The sequence below is a fragment of the Apis florea genome, unplaced genomic scaffold (assembly GCF_048593485.1).
Source record: "Apis florea isolate Af1SG1 unplaced genomic scaffold, ASM4859348v1 contig_2495_pilon, whole genome shotgun sequence".
Classification (NCBI taxonomy): Eukaryota; Metazoa; Arthropoda; class Insecta; order Hymenoptera; family Apidae; genus Apis; species Apis florea.
The window spans coordinates 2,212,987-2,233,429 of record NW_028256595.1 but is presented as its reverse complement, the minus strand read 5'-3'; the positions used below and the strand labels follow the sequence as shown (position 1 = coordinate 2,233,429).

At 49.0% G+C, this 20,443-nt stretch overlaps 1 protein-coding gene across 6 annotated transcripts in view; it reads left to right on the top strand.

Annotated features, from left to right (window-relative positions):
• Positions 1 to 20,443, top strand: part of lilli (AF4/FMR2 family member lilliputian) — a 112,488-nt gene that overhangs the window by 83,718 nt on the left and 8,327 nt on the right. For all 6 annotated transcript variants that reach the window (XM_086906779.1, XM_086906778.1, XM_086906780.1 and 3 more), the window contains one exon: positions 13,352 to 13,385. In XM_086906779.1, coding sequence (XP_086762905.1) covers positions 13,352 to 13,385 — 34 coding nt within the window. The remainder of the gene's footprint in view (positions 1 to 13,351; positions 13,386 to 20,443) is intronic.

Sequence of the window (20,443 nt, the reverse complement as noted above, 5' to 3'; positions counted from 1 at the left end):
AGACCGATAAATTAATATCGCCGTTCCCTTCTTCCACTTCTGTCTCTCTCTCTCTCTCTCTATCTTTCTTTCTCTTTCGTCGCGATACTCGACTCGAGTCCGCTCGTTATTGCAAACTGCATCGATTCGAAAATGATGAAATTCCTTCTCCAAAATCGGATATCGTAAGCGGATCGTTCCCGATCAATCGAACGATAATAACAATATTCCTTCTATTCGCCGGTGTCGCGTGCGAACGCTCCTTTAACGATATCGTGCGTGGAATCGCATCGGTTGCTTAACTCGGCGGGGAATCGAAGGCGTGCGATAATGGCCGGCCGCCAGAATCGGGCAACCTTTACAAATTGGAACGCGTCACGCCAACTGGCCGCCTCTTTGGAATCCGATAAACTCTTCCTCGCTCTTTCCTTCCAATTAAACTTTCCTCCCCGTCCGTCGTTTCTCTATCGATGCTCGAGCTTTAAATAGCGTAAATTGATAGGATGTCGGTGGAGGAGGGAGAAGGAGGAAGTCGAAGCGGGAAAATTGAAAGGAAGTCGACTTTATCTCGACCCGGACACGCGACTACGCGCACGGAGCACAACAAGCGGGAGAGAGAGAGAGAGAGAGAGAGAACTCCTCCCCTTCCTCATTGAGGAATTATTCCAACTGCTGGAGAATAATTCCGCGATAATTTCGCGATCGCGACGCACTTGGTACGACATTCGACATACTTCTCGGTTATTAAGCGAACGAAGACGCATCCTTCAACAATAGAGATCGCGAGTGAAACTTTTAACGAGGAATTTAATCCGAGCCGCTCTGTCCTTCGAACAGTGTCGTTTAATACCCACCGTAACGATATATATATATATATATACGCATACGACGCAATTATCGGGAACGAGAAAAGCTTTCGAGCAAGTTGCACGCGATCCTTGGAAGAAGTATGCTCCCAACTTGGCTCGACTCGCGTTAAATAAAGTTTCGAGGCAAGGGAATCGGCGAGCGTTGCGTCGAAGAGGAGGAGAACAGCCGTTAGACGTCCACCTGCCCCCGTCTGACACGCTCCTTTTTATCGCCGTCCCGTCACCGCTCTCTCCCGCCCCCCTTCCTCGCCATCGTAAAACGCGCGCGTCTCCTGGACGGGGATGGCCTCGTAAATTATCCATCGATACGCGCGCTCCTTTCCGTTCCATTCTCGGAAAACGTACGCGTTCCTCTCTCCTCTTTTCTCCCTTTCCTCGTTATCGATTTCGAATAGCAAGATCGTCCAATTTCGGGAAAAGGAGAAGTACCTTTGTCACGAAGAGAGGAGGTGAAAAATTGATTCTATCGAATTCTCTAGGCGAAATTCTCTCGAATTTCCGTTCGAAAGTTAAACCTTGCGTTGGCAACCTCGAATCGACGGAAAAGAGAGAGGAGGAGTTTCAAGGGAGGAGAAATAATAATAATAATAATATAAAATTGGGAATCGCGTTCGATCTATTGGCGCGCGGATAAAGTGGGAAAGGAAGGATGGCCAGTCCAGTCGGGGCTAATTTATCGGGGAAAATGCAGTTTCACCGAGTGGCACACCTTTGATATTTGCCGGAATCGATACCTGTTGAGTCGGGCGTACGGGCCGCGGCGATCCGCTATTATTACAACCTTTGTACTTACACGTGTCGATGCGCGGGCCCGATGCGTCCACCGGCATCCGTCCTTCCAGCATTCTCGATCGATACCCCGGCCTTTTTTCGCCCACCGAAATCGCGATAATTTTTCCCCGACGCGGATCGATAAAGTTTGGCGGAACACGCGATGCTATCGGGTCGATTGGGAACGGAATAAAAACGGGGGGGCGTTCGTTTCGACGTGACCGTAAGATCGGCCTGACCTCGAACGAGGGCGAGTTATCCGCGATTTATTCGGGACAGGTTCGTGGAAAAGTTTCGATCGATCCCCGCCGCTTCGGTAAAAGTGGCCGCGTAATTGATCGTAATTTCGTTCGCGTCGCTTTAATTTCTGGCAACGTGTACGTTATAGAAGCGTTGTTCGCAGGCGCCGCTTCGACTGGGATTGGATCGAAAATTGATATTGTCGCGTGTGCGAGTCGATTACGAGTACGCGTAACAGCGATTACGGTTTAACGCGCGGGATATTCGATCGAGGCAGCCGATAAATCTGGCCGGGTGCCAATCGCGATTAAAAACGTGTCCCCGCCGAGGTAAAGCGAGATTCCATTTCTATTTCGGCACGAGGAGGATGTCGAGGATTTCCTCTCTCACCTCTTCCGCTCTCTTGGGAGATAGGATTATCGATCGTACGCGTACAAGTACGGAAGTATCGAGTTCGAGGAGGAGGAGGAGGAGGAGGAGCGCGCGTGTCGCTCGATTAAAACAGTCGTTAAAGTTGCGATTACGCTGCGATAAACGCGTCTATTCCTCCTCGTGGTGGTGCGGAGTCGATTCGCGGAGTGAAGTCCGTGACTCGGTCTTGGAATTACTTTCCAAGTCGGGAACCTCGTTTCCGAGCGTAAGCGGCGTTAACCAGCCCCGGAACAAGCTCTCCCTCCTACCCAAGGGTGGCTGTATATCAGAGGGGTTGTACACGTGCTGAGCCAAATTAAATATTGAATATCGAGCCCCCTTTTCCCCACGGCGCTGTCAGTTACCTCTGTATACTATCGAGCGGCTTGACCTAGTTGTCCAATTATGCTATACACTGCTCTCTCCCCCCTCTCTCTCGCTCTGCGAAGTCGTTCAATCACGATTTTCGGAGCAATCGGAGGATACCGTCCCATCTCTCTCTCTCCATCCTTTCGGTCGTCTTCTTTGATTCACCTTCACGGTGATGAGAATTCATGGATGAATTTAATCCATCCTCTTTGGCCTTTCCTTTTTTTTTTTTTCCCCTCTTTTTTTTCGTCAATACGTAGAATTGGAAATGGAATATCGTGCCAGAACGTGCCGGATTGATTCGATCGATTCGACGGGAGACACGGTTCTACCTTTGTCTCACGGTTTATATCGCGTTCCTTCACGACGACGACGTTTCCCCGCTAATTCGTGGTGTTTGATCGCGTAACTGCGAGATGACGTGCCTTCGGCGATACCTCCTCCTTCGTCCTCGCGCGGACGCCATCTCCTTTGACGCACGCGACCACCCCCTCTCCTCCTCTCGTTTCCCGCACGGTCAATTTATCTCCCGTCGAGGTATTATCGAGGGGTTGCGCCTCTTTTGTTTCACCCTATATTTAACCGTTTCTTCGATCGGGACGTACCGAGAGTAGAAAGTACTCGCTTTCTCTCTAGATCGAGGAGGCGAAGGATTCCTTTGGAGAGAGAGAGAAAAAAAAAAAGAAAAAGAAAAGTAAAACTCGAACGTCTCCGCGGAGGTGAGAAAGAGAAAGGGAGCGAGTTTGAATGGGGAGGAGGAGAGAAGCAGGGTCCATTTTCCTAATAACGTCGGGGGTTCGGGCCGAGAGAGGTTAGATTCCCGTCGACTCTCTCTCTCTCTTTCTCGTTATTCGTATTCTTCTCTCTGGAACGACGTGGCGGGTTTCCTTCTCTTGTTATAAGCGCGCCCTTACGCCCCAACCCTAGCCTCCGTGACGCGAGCGAGCTAGCGTCGTCTTTTCAACCCCTTCGATCCGCCTCCCACGCCGTCACCATCCCCCCCGTTGTCGTGTTTCCAGTAGGGGGGAGGGGGATCGGTTGAGATAGAGAGAAAAAGACTCTCGCGAAGCCTCTTACGAAACGTTTTGCTCGCGATAAATAATCGGGAGGGAGGGAAATGTAATCGCCGATCTCGCGAGAGGCGTTTATGCGATATCGATCGCGAGGGCGGCGTCGCCTCTGTAAAAAAAGGGGGGATTCGGAAGAAAGAAATGGAGGAAGAAAGGATCGTTAGCGATGGTGAAGAGCGGACGGACGACACGGACGGCGAGAAAGAGTTTCGACTCTTTCTCCTCTCGTTTCGAGGATTCCTTTCTCTCTTTTGGTCTGTTCTGTTTAAAGGGCGGATTGGATAGGGGGGAGTGGTGGAATTTATACGCGAAATCCGTGCGGAATTTCATTTCGTTCTTTCACGGAGAAGCAAAGGAAAAGGGGGGAGAGAACGATCGACGAGAGAGGGAGAGGGAGAAGGGAGGAAAGGGTGCGAACAGCCAGCGGCGAAGCGTGGAAAAAGGGTGACCATACTCGAAGGGACAAGGAGGAGAGGAGAGGCGAAGCGAAAGGGGTCGATAACACACATATCTATCCACTCTGCTACCCTCGCCCGAGCGGCAGTCTCTCCTCTTCTCGCCTTCCATCCATTCTGCCCTCGAACGCTCTCCAATCACTCTGAGCGCGAGCAACCAACCGAGCAAGCAGTTCCACGGTTACTTAACGTGATTAAATCCTCCCTCCCTCCCTCCATACCCTCGCCTAACCGCCTCGATTCGTCTCCTCCTCCGCCCCTTTTCTTCCGTCCGGTTCAGATTTCTCGGCCTTCTCTCAGACTCGATCGCGAGTCGCGATCGTTTGCTTCAACTCGTCCGCGTTTCATCGGTAAACCGGCGTTCGCGCCGCTACAAGCCCGTCCCTTTTTCACTCTCGTTCGACTCTCCCCGCAAATCTATTCACCGATATTCGAGCAGGGCTCGGGCCTGAGAGGAAGAAAGGCGGCCTCGTGTCGCGTAAGGCTCGATCCGTTCGATTTTTCTTTCATCGCGGGGCGGATATCGCGCGTCCCTTCCCAACCCGAATCGATCGTTCCGTTCGGAGAGGAACGATCGAAAAGTTCGATAATACGTTTCACCCTCAAAATTTTCCTATAATTCCTTCGATTACTTCCTTTTCTTTTCGAACGTGTAAAAGTGTCACTCTCGTCTCGCTCCTCTTTACAGATTTATATATCGATTTTAAAGACGATATCAGATACTCGTCACGTCTTCTAATAATAATAATAATAATAATAATAATAATAACGGCAATAATAATGATAATGGAAATGAATAATAATAGGCGTTGTTTCGGCGGGTCAATTTTTATCACAATGGCCGTACGTACGGACGTGGTTGGTAGGATTTTAATTGCGGAGTGGATCTGGAGCATTAGCGCGCGCCTCTTTCTCTGTGTGGAGAGAGAAACGGGCGAATGGGCGAAGAGGTGAGGAAGGAGGGGGGAAGGGAGCGCTTCCGGAAGGAAGAGGTTACCAGGCCGATCCGCTTGGCCGAAGCGTCTCGACGCATGGTGTATGTTGCGTCACGTCGAGGAAGTCGATGACCCACCTCTCCGTCTCCTCCTCTTCCACCTTCTCTTTCTCCCTCCTCCTTGCATTGCTGCACCAATGCACCGAGGCTGCACATGAGACCAGAACGCGTGCATCGGGCCGCGGAAACGCTCGTCTCCCAACTTTCTCGCCCGTAATCGTGCTACCACCGCCAACCTATCCAACTATATTTGTCCATTATTCGATATTCCAAACCAAACCGTGCCTTCTTCCCTCCCACGATTCTTCTATTCTTCTTCCTACTATTAAATTATTTCATCCGTTGATAAAAAAATATAGTACAGTTCGACGATGATCCTTCCCTCTCCTTCCCTCCCAAGTTGAATACTATTCATAGTTCGAATAGTTCGAGATAAAGTTCTGCCCAATAAATATTCTCGATTTCGCGCGCGATATTTTGGATAATCGTTAACCAAGGATCTCCTCTTCGTGGATCTTTCGTCGAAAGAGGAAGGAGACTTTTTCCTTTTTTTTTTTTTTTTTTTTTTCGTGAAATTTTTCGCTCGGTGGAATTGTCGTCATGCGTTTCAAGAGAAGTTAATTAAGAGAGCGAGCGATCGCGGTTGAGGAAACGTGGAGGGGAGGGGAGGAGGATCTCTCTCTCTCTCTCTCTCTCTCTTTTCTCTCGTCTTAATTGGAGGGCTCTTTTAGCAATTAGAACGCGAAGGGAATTCTTTTCTCTTAATAATTTCGCCGTTATACCAAGATATAAACGAACCTTTCAAGAACATCCTGCGGAACCCTTCTTCCACTCCTCCTTTCTCTCTCCCTCTCCCTCTTTCCCTCTCTGTCCGCATCCTATATTTTTCGCCGCGGTTCTTGGCATTCAGGCAAGGCTCGCCGGCAACCGGCTGCTGCCTAAGCCCACGAAATTTATTTTATATCCCCAGTTTTAGGTGAATAGAGGACGGAACCATCGAGATCCTTTCCGCTTCTCTTCGACCCGTTTCGCCTGTTCCTCGTTTGGGGAGAGGAAAGGATTTTCCTCGGGAAATCTTATATGAAAAGATGCGCGCGGAGTTGGGGAGGAGAGGAGGGGGCACAGGTCGAGATGGAGAAAGAGAGAGAGAGAGAGAGAGAGGGAGAGAGAGATATGTTCACCCTTTGCCGACCGATCTGACCCGAGCCAGGAGGGCTGTGGTTATTCATAAGGCGGATATCGAGCCCGGCTCTCGAATGCAAATCGAGCGGAAGTCAACGATGAGTCGAAACGACGAGCATCTTCGTTTCTCTCCTCGTCGATCGTTGTCGGTATCGGGGATTTAAAAAGAAAAGGTGGAAAAGAAAAGAGAGAGAGAGAGAGAGAAAAGAAAGAAAGGAAAGGGAGAACGGGAGAGTGGGAAATGCCTCGATTAAAACTCTTCGAAGCTCGTTTAATCCTCCTCCTCCTCCACCCTTATCATTCTTACTCGTGATGCTCGTGTTCGTGGTGCTCGGCTCGCCTTTCCTGGCTAATCGGCGGCAATTTTACGACGGAACGTACACACACACACACACACACACACGTAGACGTGGAATTTATCGCACGTCGAGTGGATGAATCCGCGCGTGTGTTTACAGATTAAAAATCGGTGGTAAAGCTTACTCGAGGCTGATTCCAGTTAAGCTTGAACCAGTTGCTGGGATCGATCGAATATAATATTGGACAATTAACGACGAAAGATCTCCGCGATGATCGATGGTGATCCATTTGACTGGGATCGGGTTTTCCACGGCAATCGTAAACGCGGCGGACACACGCGAGGGGGTGGTCGCGTGTGGCTGTGAATCGGCGCGGGAGGGAAAAAGGCGGAGACGGCCACGGAAGCGTACGACCTTCGGCCCCGTGTTATCGATTAAGCGCGCTGGTTAAGCTCAATGCCAAGCCGAAAACGATCCGACCGCAAACTGGTGTCGACAATCCGCGAGCGACTTAATTTATTTCGACTTTCAGAGGTAAAAGAAAAGAAAATTGGGGACAATTTTGCGACGTTTCTTCGCGTTCCTGATTTAAAATTTAATCGATCATTCCTTTCATTTTTATTATCTTTTATCCTCGAATCTGATCGCGATCGGATATCGTTATTTATTCGAAACACGTGCATGCGTAAAAATTTCCTTTAAACACGAAAGGGAGTGATGGTAATTTTTCAGATGAAAAGGCTCGAATCTCGAAGACGCTTCGTCATCCCGGCTTGAAACCGGCTGATTAAATTATTCGATCGGTTTAAACTCGGAAGCATCGGGATTACATTTTCAAGAACAATTTACACTAAATTCTGAATGGTTGAATTAACCCCATTATGAGGATTATAATCTAATATCGGCGGGTTGCATTACCCCTTCGATCGGGTTTGCTCAGATGATTAGCAATTGCTGGCCAATCGAGCGTGCACGGCGTCGAGATCAATATATTATTGGGTCAACGACCCATTCATCCCCGATACCAAATAAATAAACGTACTTGGAGGCGCGGGAACTGGTCTCACTGCGACACGTGCCATCTATATACACGTATATATACATATATACATATACACACACACACACACATATATATATACAAGTTACGTGCACGTATTATTTTTTTTTTTTCCACCGGTGGAACTCGGGAGCTTGATGGAACGAAGCATTCGATAATACTTCGTTCGGTTGACCCAGTTTCGAGATATTCGAGTCTCGAGGTGGCGGAGTGTGACGGTCGCCTGGACCCGGTTGGTCACCGGTTTAAACGATATAAACGAGTGGGGGTAAAATACTAGGCGAACTAGGCACACGCATACACGCGCTTCGATACGAGTTTATTATAACCGGATGCCAAGTGAAGTTTCGCGGGATCTTTTTGAAGGTTGATTTTCGGGATCGATATAATAGAGCTCGTACGACGCGACACGACAGGGTACAGTTACCGTTATTAACCGTAGCGATCGTTCATTTAATTCCGCGTACGCGAGATCGATACAAGTCGGCGACGATTCACTTTTAGGCTTCGATTCCCCTACTCGACGATTCGACGAACTCGCGCGGCCTTAATCGAAGTTGGGTTGTAACATCCTTCCCTTACTTAATCGTGAGAGTGAATTAATTCGCAAATATTGGGTGGAGGAAGGGGAGAAGGAAGAAGAAGGTGGAAAGGAATTGGATAGGAGAACCGTTTCATTAAACGGCGTGGTTTCTTTCACGATATCAGCGGGTTTCGCGGTTACGAGCGCCAGTTAAATGTTTGCTCTTCATTCGCGATGCGCAGAGTCTCTCTCTCTCTCTCGGAACTCCCCTCGGTTGAGAGAGACTGGAAAGTTAGCCGCGAGTGCGAGTAGCGGCTCTCCTTCCCGGTAACTTGGTCGGAGTTGGGCCAAACTTCCGGTTTTGACTGAAAGGAGAACTTCCGTCCCTCCTCCCCATCATCCTCCGGGAGAAGTCGACCTCCTTAATAAATACGTCGATCCGTAGCTACGAGGGAAATTTGCGTTTGCATACTGTGACTGACAATTTTCGGATAAGCGGACGGAACGGATGCGCTTCGTATATATTTAATCGGTTTCTTTTCTCTTTGCCCGACCGGCAATTTGTTACGTTATGCGGGATCGTCGTAGCTCGATCACTCGCGACTCTTTCGAGTTACGATCCCTCGAATTTTTTCATCCCGAGTTGGGATTCGATCTCGACAATTTTCTACCCCCTTTCGATTACTTTGTAAACGAGGCTGTTCTTTCGTTGTGCGGACGATGGAAAATGGCGGCGGAGCAGGAAGTTGTGGAAGGAGATAGGAGGTTTCGAAATAGGCGTGCTCGAAGTTCGGATCGTAGTAGAATTCGTTTAGGAGATTATTTCGCGTTAGGGCACCCTAGGGAGAGCGGGTGAACCGGGTCTGGCATTGCCTCTGGCACCTGTCGACTTCCTCCTTTGTCTTTTTTCCTTCCTTTCTTCCTTGCTTCGAAAAATCTGCGATATCTATCGTTATCGGCGACCAAACAATTTGTCCAAAAAACGTTCCAGTTGTTTTCTCCGCCCGATTCTTTTTTTTCGAAGCACTATTTGTATATCCTTCGGCGGATGCAAATTAATCGTCATAACCGACGACGACGAGCCGAAGCTCGGCCGTGATCGATCGGTTGTGCAACGACGACGATTGCCTCACGGTGACTTTTCAACGAGGCGGTGTTCCAGGTAAGCGTGGCAAGCGAGCCAGAACATCGTTGCGTTTCAGAGAATCTGGGTCGCCTTAACGATCAATCTCATCGTTTCCCTATTCGGCGTCTTTTGTCCTATCGGACGCGCCACGCTTCGTGAATATCGCACTCGCGACCTCCTTCTTCTTTCCACCTTCGTTAAAAACTCCATTTGCCCCGATAATCTCGTTATCGAATCGAAAGCCAAAAAACAGGGTCGATCGAGGGTGTAATCGATGCGATTCCTCCTCTCTTCACTCCTCTCGAGAACAATCTTTTGTCCCTTTCGACGAAGAGAATCGTGGAAGAATCGGCGTCGATCAATCGAAGGAAAGTCGCGGGGATTAGAAGCGACGGAGAATTACATATCCGCCGCGAGACAATCGTCCATTGTTGTAACAAACGTTTGCAAATACGATCGGTCGTTAGAAGCGTTTCGAGTTTAATCGAAGCCGGTATTTATTTTTCGTTCGTATGGCATATGTTCGAAACTCGTTATAAAATCGTATCTCTTTCGACCCAAGAACACGCACCGTTCGAATATCGCTGCGAGACATTCGTTCTTCGTCGAAGAAACGGAATCGAATGAGAAATGGAGGATGAACGAGAGTCCACCACTCGAAAAGATAAGATTGTTGGAGCGCGTCCCTCGATCGAGTTTGATCGAAATGGAAGGAGAATAGGAGGAAAGAACAACGGGTCGGAGGGAAGGGTGAGGTGGTCGGACCAGATCCTTTTGCCGAAACAGGTGCACCGGTCTGCCATCCGTCGAGGCGTGTGCCGGCTAACTGCACGCCTTAATAACACGCTCTCCCGATCCTTTACGGGCGGTGGGCACGAACGCATTTCCATAAACACAGACGCTACATCCTGATCGATAGGTGATTTCGTAGCGGGAAGACGATCGAACACGATGGAATCGAACGGGGAGGGTCGAATCGATCGCCTCTTAAATTTAACGAGGATACCTTTGCCGCGGTGTGCATTTTGCGCGGACCATCAACTCTCTCTCTCTCTCCCTTTTTCAAAATTTTCAAACTCATCGCGAGCGAGAAAACGAACGATTTGTAAGGGAATATATATATATATATATATATATATTTCGACTCGGCCGATTTTTATTCGGAAAGCGTCAAACGTCACGTTCGAGCGATAAATCGATAGAAAGATAGGTATAAAAAGGTATATTTAATATTGGAGGGTATAGGCAGTCGTGAAAAGAGGGAAGGGAAAAAAAAAAAAAAATAAATGTAACCGGTAGATCGAAAACGAGTAGCTGCTGGTAGTCGGGAAAGGACACGGGAGGAAAGATCGCGAGCAAAAGAGGGGCGTTCTCGAGGTAGAGGGGTGCGTGGAACAAAAGGCGGCGGTACGCAGGTGAAGCGACCGTCTGCTTAGCAAGCTGCTCGGTTGGCGCGTGTGCGAGTAAGCAGCAGCGGGCAGAAAAGCAAGCGGCGAACTCGAGCGGGCCCAGGGCCCTGCCGGGACCCGAGCCGAGCCTCAGTCAACCGATGCGCGTCACTGCGAGTGTACGCGGCCCGACTTTTTCCGCTATCGCGCATTCCCTCGAGTTTTCTCTCTCCCGATCGAAAACCATTGCTCGATTCCAACGTCTCGAGACAAGTAAACACAGTATATATACGAACGTTTTTTCGATCCGATCCTCCGCGAGAAGAACGCGACCTTGATCCGACAGGATCGAGAATTTGCATCGGACGAAAGCAGTGGCGGAGGGGAAAAAGATTGATCGCGCGATGCAACGTTATCCGCGGGAACGATAAGTCATGCTCGTTGGATTCCAGCTACTTCGGGACGCTGTCGACTATCTTCGATTGTTATCAGGTGCGAGATGATCGCTTGTGCGTTCAATCGGTTGTGTCATCAAGTTGAGAGAAAGTTGCCAAGATCGCGACGTAAAAATTCACTCTCGATGATAATCGAGAAAGAGAAGCTCGGACGGTATCCTTGCTGTGTTGTCCTCCTTTCGGAGGAGAGAGAGAGAGAGAGATTTGAGGAAAAAAACTTGGTGGTGGACGGGTGATCGACACTTTTCGCGGACACGTGGCGCGTGGAATTATGCAACATCCTCGCGATACCGCGACGCTAATTATTCGTGGAACCCGATATCGAGCGCGATTGGCCGTGTCATTGATTAATCGCGGCGATCCGTAGGAATAGTTGGAGGAGGAGGGGGTGGGGGGCCGCGGCCACGGCGAACAGTGATAATTAGCCGGTGGAACATTGCCAGGGAATTTCCTACCTTTTGTTCCCAACCGGCGAGAGAGAGAGAGAGAGAGAGAGAGAGAGTTATGGCGATCGGCATGGCGCGCGCGCACGCGATCCTCGCTCGAGTTCCGATCTCGCGCGATAAATCATACCTCTAATTGGACATCGCGACGCGTCTAACTCGGTAATCGTATATTAATCGCGTTACATATGGAATTCATTAACGCAACTTGAACGAACGTGTGTCACGCATCGAGGAATTTCGACATCCCGATGGAGAGAAGATACGTGTTTCTTTTTCTTTTTTTTTTTTTTTATTTTTTTTTTTTTTTTCGTAATCACTTTCTCTCCTCGTAATCCACTCGTCTCCTCGACTCTTCGAGTCGCAAGATCTTTATCCACGAGTCTTTTTTATTTATTTTTCGAAAACCTCAAATTTAAAGAACGAATTTTTTTTTTTCCCCCTCATTAGCGCGCAGTATATGTATATATATGAATTCGAAAGAGCGGAACGAAAGGGTGGAAATTGAATTCGATCGGAAGTAATAAGAGCGCCAAGCATTCGTTATTGTTAGGGATCGAATTTGGTGGCAGTTTGGTTGTTAAGACGCGCGCAACCCTCTCTTACGAGGTCGAGCCTCCCCTTTTTCCTGCTCTCACCCTCTCTCTCTCTTTGACCCAGTCCCACCAGCCTCCTGTCCTCCTCTGATCGTAGGTAGTAGAGTCCCCTTTCCCATGCGGTGGCTTGGCTGCGTGCGTGGCTGCCTGCCTGCCAGCCAGCCAGCCAGCCTGCCTGTTTGCCTTCCTTCCTGTGTGCGTGCGTGCGTGCATGTCGCTTTCCATTGTTTACGCAATGCCTCCTCGACCGGGTTCGCGTTTGCCTCTCTTTTCCTCCGCCAGCTCTCCTTTCCTTCTCCTCTGCGTTTCCAAGGGGGAGAGAGAGCTGGTTCGAGCAACGGTGTCGGCAAGGTTACCGCGTCGAACGAATTGATCCTCGCTCGGGGATCTCTCGAAAGATTTCACGTTCCCCGTCGCGCACCACGTCGCTTTCACAGCTTCACAATTGATTTCTCTCTCTTTCTCCTCTAACTCCATGGATGAAAAGGAACCACCAAGTCGAGTCGTTGAAAACGTGACGACGATTCGTACGAAAATCATATTTTTCCCGCCAGATGTCAACACTTCTCTTTCTCTCTCTCTCTCTCTTTCTTTTCTTTTACTTTCGAAGCGATCCTCGCTGCTACGCGAATCGAACGCGAATCGAAGCGTGAATATTTCGCGCCGTTACGCGTGACGTTGGAGCGCGCGCGCAATGACTAATCGATCCGCCACGCGTCGCTCGCTCTCCAACGAGCATGGCGAACGAAATTCCAGAAAAATCGGGAGGAACGAACGTTCGGGAAGGAATCGCTTCCCTCTCGCGATGATTCGCGAGGAAGAAAGTTTGGCGCAATAATAGGCTTATCAAGGACAAGGTGGTGGACGATCGATCGATCGATCGCTTTTTTTTTCCATCTTGCCGCGGTCGTTCCGCCCGATAACGACGCGCCACGGTTTATCGCGCTTCTTGTCGGCTACATCGGGGAACGAATCTCTGTGTAACGATGTCATTATGTCAGCCGGGAAGATAGGATCGGCCGTGCTCGCCTCCTCGTTCCCCGTCCTTGAACGCCGATAATCACACGCTAATTAACTTAGCCATGGATGCTAATTACCGTCCCTTTTCTTCTCTGTTTCAGAACGCGAGCGGCACAGCGCCAACAGGCTATCGGCGTAAGTATCGTATCATTCCCTTCCAACTTTTCTCTCTCTCTCTCTCTCTCTCTCTTTTTTCCGCAACCGAAGAAGGAAAAAAAAAGTCGCGTCGAATCTGTCCCGACCGATTAATTATCGAGGGAGGGAGAAAAATGGCGGAAACGGTGGATGGCGGGGATTTTTCGTCCACTCGAGGAGACGGACATTTTTAACGAGGCCGGGAACGAATCCACTCGACGCTTCGGTCGCTAAATCGCGCGGCATAGATGGCGCTCGATATTAGAGACGCGCGAGAACCGGTTTAACGAGAATTAATCCGTCAAAAGCGGGATTAATTATGGGCGCGTGTTGCCGCTATCGGCGCGTTTCAATTAAATTTTTCCTTCGATCGAGGCTTCCTCCTCCCCGCGCTTTTTCCCTCTTTCTCTTAAACGTCGCGCTCTCGAAAAACCGAAAAAAGCGATTCCCACTATTTACCCGAGTCGAGGTAAAAGTACGGACGGGAAACATAGGGGGACGATGAAGATGTTTCGAAAGTTTCCCACGTGTCGACTGGGGGGAGGAGGAAGTAGCTGCATTCTCTCGCCCCGTCTCGAAACTTCCGGCCCCCCCCTCCTTCCGCGAATCGGATCCGTCGCCACACTATTTTTCGATCGAGAAATTTTTCAATCGAAAATCTAACTCCTCGCTGTCCAAGGATTATTTTTCCTTTTTTTTTTTTTTTTTTTTTTTCCAAGCGCGATTACGTAGCACGCACGATCGAATTATTTACGACACGGTGGCGCAAACGCGTGACGCGTGTAGATCAGAGGTGTAGACTCTTTTACCGCATTCCGAGATGAAATCTTTAATATTTACTGGTAGTGTGCGGTCACGATAATCTCGTGAATAGTTAATCAGAAACGTGTATATATATATATATATATGTCGTGCCTATTGAATTTGCATATCAATCGTATCTTTTACTTTGCTCGGATCTTCTCTAATCTTTTCTCGAAAGGAAAAATAATTGAAACGTTCGACTCGTAATCGACATAGCCAACATATCCTCGAGAAAAAGAAATAAGAAATGTTTGAGGTAGCGCGATTATAAGGGGTGGGTGGTCTTTAGAGATCAAAAGTCGGACAATTTCCTGGCGCATTCATCCCTCTTTTACCCACCATCGTGGGGACAGAGAGGAGGAAGGAAGGAGGACTCGAAACGGTAGGCAGGACACGTTCCTCCCACTTTCCATCCCTCTCGCCTCGCCCCTCGTCGCTTTTTCGACCACCGTACCCTGCCCCTAATAGCCCTGCCAGGGTTCCTCGGTCGGGAACTAGGTCGCGTATCGCGTCGCTTCTCCGCCGAGATCTCGGTGTTGCGTAAACATGGATTCGATTCGTTTCTCGCCTCCCCTCGTGGCTCAACCCTTTCGACTGTAATCGGTCGCGCACAAGATGCCGCGTATCGTACGATATGACGGCCGATTGCAGTTATTGCACATGATGAGAATATTTCTCTGGAAACGTAGCATTTTTTCGATATTTTTATCGTCAATTTTTCTTTTTTTTTTTTTCCAATAAAGCAACTCGGGTTGCAGCGAGGCGTAAATACTGGCCGCTGACGATTTTGGTCGATTCATTGCCGGAGCGAAAGGGTTAAATCGACGACCAATGATATATATATATACGTATGAATGGTTCACGATCGATTTCCATTCAATCGATCTCGCGAGCGCGAATTAAAGTGCGACGAGGAGGGGTAAAAGTGATGATTGTATACGACGGAGGAGCTTGTTTCGGGGAAGGTTGGATGGGAATCAGGAAGAGAGGCGAAACTCGTTCGAATTAACACCGTTGCGTTTTAAGGGAGGGTAGAGACTCTCTCTCTCTCTCTCTCTCTCTCTCTGTCCGATCGACCGTGTGCACGCGATATGATGGTGGTCGGACGGTGTATCATCGGCCCTAATTGTTTCCTGGCCCGTAATCGCCATCGTGCCTCTTCAACGAGCCTCTTCTTCTTCGACTAAACAGGTGCGTCCACCTTTTTCTTTCGCTCCGTTTCATCGTTCCCGTGAATTTTATATCGCGGATAATAATCAGTTTGGCTCTCGTCTCTTGCCTCGATCGTGATCCAAAATAACAACCCTTTCCGGCTAATTGATCCGGTTAAATTTGCCAACGCGTTTCTTTCGCGCGGATTCACGAAAAAGGAACGAAACGAAAGAAACGAAGGTGGTGGTCGATTAAAAAGAAGAAAGCCCCGTTTTCTTTCCTTCGTCGATCGAATTTTAACACTAAACCTACCGACATTTCATGTACATACCTATTCCTATCATGACCGCTGCAAAAAAACATTTGTATCTTAATATGGAAAGAGATTTTTAGCTAATTGGATTCGATAACGTAAACAATACAGAAAGTTGTGAATATTGAAAAATCGGTTGTATCAACATTATGAGAAAAAGTCAATAATGGCGATACAGTAACTTTGTATATAATACAAGAAATTCTAAACGAAATTTCACAAACCTTTCGTTCGACCGGGCCGTGGTAGGTTTAGTGTGGTAAATTTGGCAGCGCGCTCGATAAAAGGAAACGAAGAAACGTAGCGCCGCTATGCAACAACGCGAGAGAAACTCGCGCGTTATCGAGTGAAACCGAGTCGAGGCGGCCTTGTCTAATATCCGATAACGCCGGACTCTCGGCCTCTGTGCAACGCGATAAGGGATTTCGTTTACCCGCGTTTGGATCGCGATAAAACGGCGCGACTTTTTTCCTCCTCACTCCCCCCCTCTTTGTCTCTTCTTCTAAATCCCTTCTTCGCTCTGCGACGCGCACGCGCGCGCGGTTATCGCGTGCCAGCCACTTATCAACTCGGCCCCACTTATACACGTACACGTTGTATTATAAACCGCGCCTTGATAAACATATTTCGCGTATTTATCGGAGCGGGGAACGATAATCCGCGGTTGGAAGCTCGCCGTGCGCGAGGAATCACAACGTCTCTCGCAACGTTGTACAACGTTAAAAGATCTAACGTGCTTATCGATATTATCGCCCTTCGAGTTTTTAAACGCGCACGCTACCACTACCGCGTGTGTGTGTGTGTGTGCGCGTGTGCAAGGTTGCGCAAGGTTAATTAATTATCCGTTATTATTATTAGGGGAGGAGGGAAAGAGAAGATGGATGGGGTTGAAGCGTTGTTGCCTATCGAATTATAATCAGAAATAGAGTATCGTTTGCCCGATGTACAGGATTTCATTGAAATCGTGGTAATGGTTCGATGGTAACGACGGGGCCCGCGTAATTCGTTAAATTCAATTTTCACCCACCGAGGGAATGGACGGGGAGAGGGAATGAGTGAGACAGGGAGAGAGAGAGAGCAGTCGTTACCTCGGGGATAAGCTTCTTCTCGTAAAATTAATCGAAATTATCGAATTAACCCCTGACCTTTCGGACCGGGATCTTGGCTCGGATTAAAGTAAATTCTCGTCGCGAACCGTTTCGAACAATCTCCGCTGCTAGTTATCAAAATAATAAACCTCCGCGATACTTAACCGTGGAATGTAAAGCGCTCTCTCTCTCTCCCTGTCCTGTAGCAATCGTCGTTTTTAGAAGCGCGCAGTTAACGTTGCGTCGTCGGTCCTTGCGCCGCTATCCTTTCTGACGAGTCGGAAGGATTTACTTTTAGGAAAAATTGAAAAATTGGAAGCCTCGTTCCTTGGAAATTACTCGAGAATAGAATAGAATTCCATCCATCGGAGGGGATGAGATGTACGCGGAAGGTTGCGATTCTTGGAATCCGAGGAGGAGGAAAAGTGCAAATGGGAGAAGAGAAGGAAGGAGAGGATCTCGGGATACGCCGCGACATTTCCACGGTGTTAACTAAGACGAGGATTAAACTCGGATCAACTCGATCGAGTAGCAACGACTCCCCATAACTCTTCGTTTGTTCGCTCTTAAGTGCTTTTCCGGCTTCCGGGATTAAAACGATGGAGACCTTCGTCGAAGGTCGGAGGAATCTCGTTATTTCTCCCTTTTCTCAGAAATGTATCAGCTGCCCGAAATTCTTGCCGTTTTCTCGGCAGATAGAGACTCGCGTCAGTTGATGGAAGTTCGTTTCATCGGCGTTAAATCGAGCCGCGCCTAAGCAATCTCTCTGTTGGAACAAGCGTGTCGTTATTCAATTTATCTCTATTCGTTCTCACGGAATCGAGCCGTTTAAGCGAACGATACACCCGAATGATCATCCGCACCCTCGATTCTCGAATTCTCTTCTCAATACTTGGCGCGAAACCTAACTTCCTTCCTTTGGGAACAGTATTTGCATTATTCGGCCAGAGAAAGATCAGTCGGGCGAATCGAGAGTTAGTAAGTAACGAGAATTGGCGTTTCCAAGAATAATTTTGGAAGCGATCTCTCGATGGCCTTCGGCCGTCATCGAGCTCTTCCTCCTCGTCGAGGTCTTCGGTCGCGACGATCGAAAGAATTTTTACGCTCGCGAGCGAACGATTTCATTCTGAAAATGTAAAATTGTTGGAGGAGGATGGAACGATCGGCGGTGAAATAAACTCGTCGCGGTTTCCCGCGTGGCGGCGAAGTTTTATTAATAGAAGGGTGGAGGGACAGGTGGGCGCGGATATTGCGAGGACGCGAGTTTTTCAACTCGTGGCGTCGATCGACGGCGAAGGGGCGCCGGGGACCGTTTGATTTGCAACGGCCGTCTATTTTCGCGGTCGCCACGAAATTAACTCGGCCGTCTAGCGACACGCGTGTCACAAACAACCGAGCGGAATTAAATCCGATCAAACGCTAATTTCGAAAGCGAGGAAAGGAAAGAATTAATTTTGACAATTTGACGGCGTATATTCGAGAATTTTTTTCGTTCGAAATCAAGGGAATTAAATAAACGCGACGATTAGATTAGGATATATTTTTACGACTTTATGCTATAAATCTCTCTCTAACAACTCTGCGAAAATTAAATCTAAACGTTTGCGCTATTTCTCCACTTTTCCCGCACGATGAGATTCTCCCGCACGCGTGGCAATCTCGCTCAAAGATTCGAATTTCAGCTATTTTAAAATTTTCGAAAAAGAAAAAGAAAAAAGATCAACGCGATGCGAACTTTAACGAGTCTCGCGAAAACTACGCGAAAAATTCAATTTTCCTCGATGCATTGTGCGCAGCTTCCTTTTTATCGACGGCTTCTCCTCTCGCGATTCGTCGATCGAACCTTGCTCGTTCGATCCTTCGTATTTCAGACTTATCGCCTGTTCGAATTTTATAACATCTGACGATTAACCAAGTTCGCTCGATTCCCCGTTCGAACGTCGTTTCACGTCGCGGACAGATGCGACGCTGCTATCTGGGAAGCGCCTGCAAAGCGAGGAGGAAACGAATTCGGGGGTGGATTGGATGCTGTTAGCGGGAGGAAAGATGAAGACGGTGGGACAGACATGCTCGGCGCAAAGCGGTGGAAGGGCGGAGATGGCTCGCGTAGGTAACTCGGATGCAGATGGCGTACAACCGGAAAAGGCAAAGCGGCCGAGGGGAAAAAGAGGGGGCGCGCGGGGGAAGCCGAAACGAGACACCGACGAGCGGGGGAGGAGAGTGGAGGGGAGAGAAGGAACGGAGACAGTGGAATCGTGGTGAAGCGAGGGGAAGTAATAAGGGGTTAAAAGGGAGCCGACCGAGGGGGGTGGAAACGCGAGGAGTGGGACGCGCGATGACGGAGAGAGCGGCGGGTAGAGGTGCATATCCGTGTACAGAGGGTTAAAAACGAGCGAAAAGGAGAGAGAGAGAGAGAGTGAAGGGGAAATGAAGAGCGGCGGGAAGCGGCGGAGAGCGGGGGATGGAGAAGTAGAATCGAGCGTCGAAGGGCGAAAAGAGAGGAGGTAGATTTGCAGTGAGGAGGAGAGAGAGAGAGCGAGGGACGAGAGTGGGAGGCGAGAGAGAAACACGTTGGTATACACGGTGGAACTTCCGAAGTTATTCGCAACAGGCAGGCTCGCCAGTCTGGAATTCTACCTTCCACTACCGCTAGCTTTCTTCCCTTTCTCTCTCTCTCTCTCTCTGTCTATCTCTGCGTGTCTCTCGTCTCTTCCGTGGCTCATCACCACTTGCAACGATTCCACTTCGCCCATCCTCCGTCCTTCATCACCGGCGGCCTCCTTCCACACTTCCTGCGCCTCATCGTTCCTGTTTTTAATAGCCGGCAGAAACTTAGCGTCGCAGTCGGCGACCGCCACACCGTCTATAAATGCGAATTGCGATCCACGGCCTCGTCCAAAACTCTCCTCGCTTCGAATCTTATGCAACTCCGACTCGATGGAAACCGCGAAAACCACCATTCGAAAAATCCTTTATTTCTATTCCTGTTAATTACCGCCCCACTCCCCATCTCGAACGTCCTTGGATAGCGACTCGTAACTTCGACTTCGAATAATTACCCGGCTCTCCTTTTGCGCCCGATATATATATATTCGAGATAGAAACATAGAAACGAGGTTTCCTACCACCACTTAGGCGGCGACACAATTCCAGATACTTTTCCAACCTGTTCTCGACCCGATTCTCACCCATTCGGATTCAGTAATTAGGTAAACCGCTCTCTAAACGGTTCGTTTGCTTACGTGCTCCTCCGCGTTTACCCGGCTTAATTAATTCTCTGTGCATTGGTGGCACTCTTCGCGGAGAGTGAGATTCATGGAGCGTGTTCCGCGAGCACGTGCCCTGTCTCCGGATCGGACGGATAGAGACTGGCAGAGACGAGCTAATGGATAATAGGCGAACCGATTGTTCCATCGCCTCGTGCCCCCTCCCCCCCCTCTCTCTCCCCCACACGCACGAATACACGCGTTCGATCTACCTTTTTTTAGAGTCCTCTCGTTCCTAGAAAACCTACGCTTCAATTACCCGAGACAATGGACACGCTCCTACCTCTCCTTCCCTATCTACCTATATTTCGCTCATCCATCTCTATCGTTAGACCTCTATATATATATACATATACACAGCCGTCCGATGGACAATGTCGCGTGTCCATTCCGCGTAAACTCCATCGAGAACATCCATCGAGAACATCCCCATCG